At 47.4% G+C, this 3,090-nt stretch overlaps 1 protein-coding gene across 1 annotated transcript; it reads left to right on the forward strand.

Annotated features, from left to right (window-relative positions):
- Positions 1-1,639: 1,639 nt before the first annotated feature.
- Positions 1,640-2,745, forward strand: LOC101779834 (probable histone H2A.4). Its single transcript, XM_004961778.4, has 2 exons — positions 1,640-1,978; positions 2,067-2,745. The coding sequence occupies exons 1-2, from the start codon at positions 1,763-1,765 to the stop codon at positions 2,337-2,339; spliced, it is 489 nt and encodes a 162-aa protein (XP_004961835.1). The 5' UTR covers positions 1,640-1,762; the 3' UTR covers positions 2,340-2,745.
- Positions 2,746-3,090: the final 345 nt, after the last annotated feature.

Raw genomic sequence — 3,090 nt, forward strand, 5'->3', positions numbered from 1 at the left:
AATACCGCAACGGTACAATCCATTTGTAGTTCCATCGGATGGATCTACTTCAGAAGGCAGTGTCACTACAATGGATATTTTTCGCGATGAGCTGGCCACCAATCTTGCTCTTGCTTGGAGGTAGAATGTAATGAAGTAGTGAATTATCAAATTTATTTTCTATGTATGGACAATTATTTATGTATGAACAATTAATTTATGTATGAACAATTAATCAACTTCTTGGGAAAATGACTACTCGTCAGTGTAGACGAATGAAACTAGATGCATGCGTATATAAAAAAAAACATGTCAATACATGATTGCGCTGCTTGCAATTCCTCTGACATTTTTTTCCTTATTTTAACTTTTGCTAATGAATCTGGAAAATGAAAGTTTCGTCTCATAGTAGTTGGAGACCTGTATGTTCTTCCTCCGGCCATTTTCCTTTTTTCAGAAAAAAATGAGAAGAAAAAAATGGAAAAAACCAAGGGTATTAGTGGACAATCCAACCAAAAACTATGTTTCTGGATTTGGAGCTGTTGTCTCAGCCAAACACTTTTGCTCAGCTCCACGGTGAGAACATAGATCCACGCTGGAGCTGCTCTGCAGTGGAGCTACTGTTTTTTTGGATCTGGAGCTGCGTGGAGCTCTGCCAAACAGGCCCGTAATAACGTGTAAAAAATTAGGAGGAGGCGTGTAATAGTTGCATATTATCGATAACCTCAAATTAAGATAGGCATTTGCTGAAAACAAATTTGTGTGTGACTCTAGCCTAGTGGTTAGAGCACCTGAGTAGTATCCAGTAGGCTCAGGTTCGACTTCTCGTAGCATTAAACGGGTCAAAAATAAAAATTATATAAAAAAATAGGTACTTGGTAAAAAACAAATTTAGGTCGAACATATTAGCAAACGACATAATGTGTAGTCACCTTAAAGAAAAAAATCCTAGCGTGCGCTGTGTTGCCTTATCTATTTTTCGGGCTGGGCTGGACTTCGGCTGGGGAAAAAAATTCAGTTCATTTCGGACTGAGAATTCGTACCCATGACCGTCCCATAGGTATTGTCGGGCTGATTTTTTTAACCGAGCTACCTACTCTTTTTTAGTTGAAAATAAATCAAATAAATTATTTGGGTGGGCTTGGACCAACCTGAATTTTTTCAAACTTGATTTTCACTTACCATGCCTAGTCCCATAATCATCGTGGGCGGGTCAAATCGCAGCGAGATCGGGTCGAGCCCGCGGGGCCGGGCAAAAGAATTCTCAATATACCTTATCGTACCCCCTCATTTTTCATTTCAAGTGGAATTCATATTTATATTTGCGTTCCACGCAAAATCCACAACGATGCAAAAATTGAAAAATTTGAAGATAAGAAATATCGAATTCGCAGAAACATCGAGGGTCGAGGTGTACTTTTTCACGAGAGAAAGGGGCAAAAATACAATAACACCCATGAGGCCAGTAGGCCATGGATCATGATCTCTCGCCCCCTCCAATCTCTCTTCTCATTGGCTGGTTTCCCTCACCCACGGATCGCCGAGTCCCATCCGACGGCTCACATAAACTGAGCCCGTACCTCCAGCGGTCCAGATCGCAGCACCGCCCTCCTCCACAAACACCGAAAACACAAACAACGCACACAACACAAGCACACACGGCGCAAGCAAAAACCGAAGAAATCGAAACGCGAAAAAGGGTGACGCCAGGAGAGAGAGGGAGACAGAGAGGAGAGAGAAAGAGAGGGAGGAAGAGGGGAGAGCGCGCGCGCTTCGATCGGCGATGGATGTCGGAGCGAAGGTGCCGAAGAAGGGCGCGGCCGGGCGTCGCGGCGGCGGCGGCCCCAAGAAGAAGCCGGTCTCCCGCTCCGTGAAGGCCGGCCTCCAGTTCCCCGTCGGCCGTATCGGCCGCTACCTCAAGCAGGGCCGCTACTCTCAGCGCATCGGCACCGGCGCCCCCGTCTACCTCGCCGCCGTCCTCGAGTACCTCGCCGCCGAGGTCAGTGGGACCCCACCCATTCCCCCCTACCCGCCCCGTTGAAGACGCGGAATCCCTGATTCGTCTCGTTTCGTCCCTTCCTTTTTAGGTCCTCGAGCTCGCGGGGAACGCGGCGCGGGACAACAAGAAGAACCGGATCATCCCGCGGCACGTGCTGCTGGCGATCCGCAACGACGAGGAGCTCGGGAAGCTGCTGGCCGGCGTCACCATCGCGCACGGCGGGGTGCTGCCCAACATCAACCCCGTGCTCCTCCCCAAGAAGACCGCCTCTGCCGCCGCCAAGGAAGGCAAGGAAGGTAAGGAGAAGAAGTCGCCCAAGAAGGCCGCCACCAAGTCGCCCAAGAAGGCGGCCGCCGCGTAGGCCCCGAGCGGATGGTGGTGCCCTGTCTCTCGCTCTCTCCCTGTCCGCTCTGAACTGAAATGCTCCTTCCTAGCTGTCGTCGTCGTCATGATCTTTGCTGCTTGTCGTGGTTGTTTGTGTGTAACTGAGTGCCTTTCGCTCAATCAGCATGCACTGTGTAGGTTGACACTGGTCTAGGGTCCGATCTGAAGAACACTTGTTTAGGTTCGAAGGAGTGTGTGTGAACTCTGAAGGGCAGTGGAGGGGTGGGAACTGTGAATCATTAGGTGCTGTTTGTAATAAGATTGTGAAGATGTGTAAAATTATGGGCCTTCATTCTGTGCTTGATTGTCTGGATGTGGTTTTGGGACCATGATTATGTTTATCTGGTTCCGTTTGTGCTAATTGGTGACTGTTCTTATGTTTATGTGGTTGCGTCTGATTAATTGGTCATAGAAACTGTAGGGTGTTATTTTGTTTGCAGAGAGTGCTGTTTCTTACCAGCTCTGTTAAAGTTTGAACTTATAAAGGTTATGGTTTGTTTTGTACCCTAAATAAGTAGGCTACGGTTTGGTTTCGTTGTATGTCAACGCAAGGTGATGGTTGCAAAATGCTGTCTGATGTTAACATCAATTGAATAGTGGCTGTCGACATTTCTGTTAGCTGATCAATGATACTAAGACCCAATTTAAGGGATGGCTGAAAAAGATTATGTGGGGTTATGGTCAAACGGATAGGGGTTTGCCTTCTATTGACATTTCTGCTAGTTGAT

Source organism: Setaria italica, chromosome III (genome assembly GCF_000263155.2).
Source record: "Setaria italica strain Yugu1 chromosome III, Setaria_italica_v2.0, whole genome shotgun sequence".
In the NCBI taxonomy this organism is placed as follows: Eukaryota; Viridiplantae; Streptophyta; class Magnoliopsida; order Poales; family Poaceae; genus Setaria; species Setaria italica.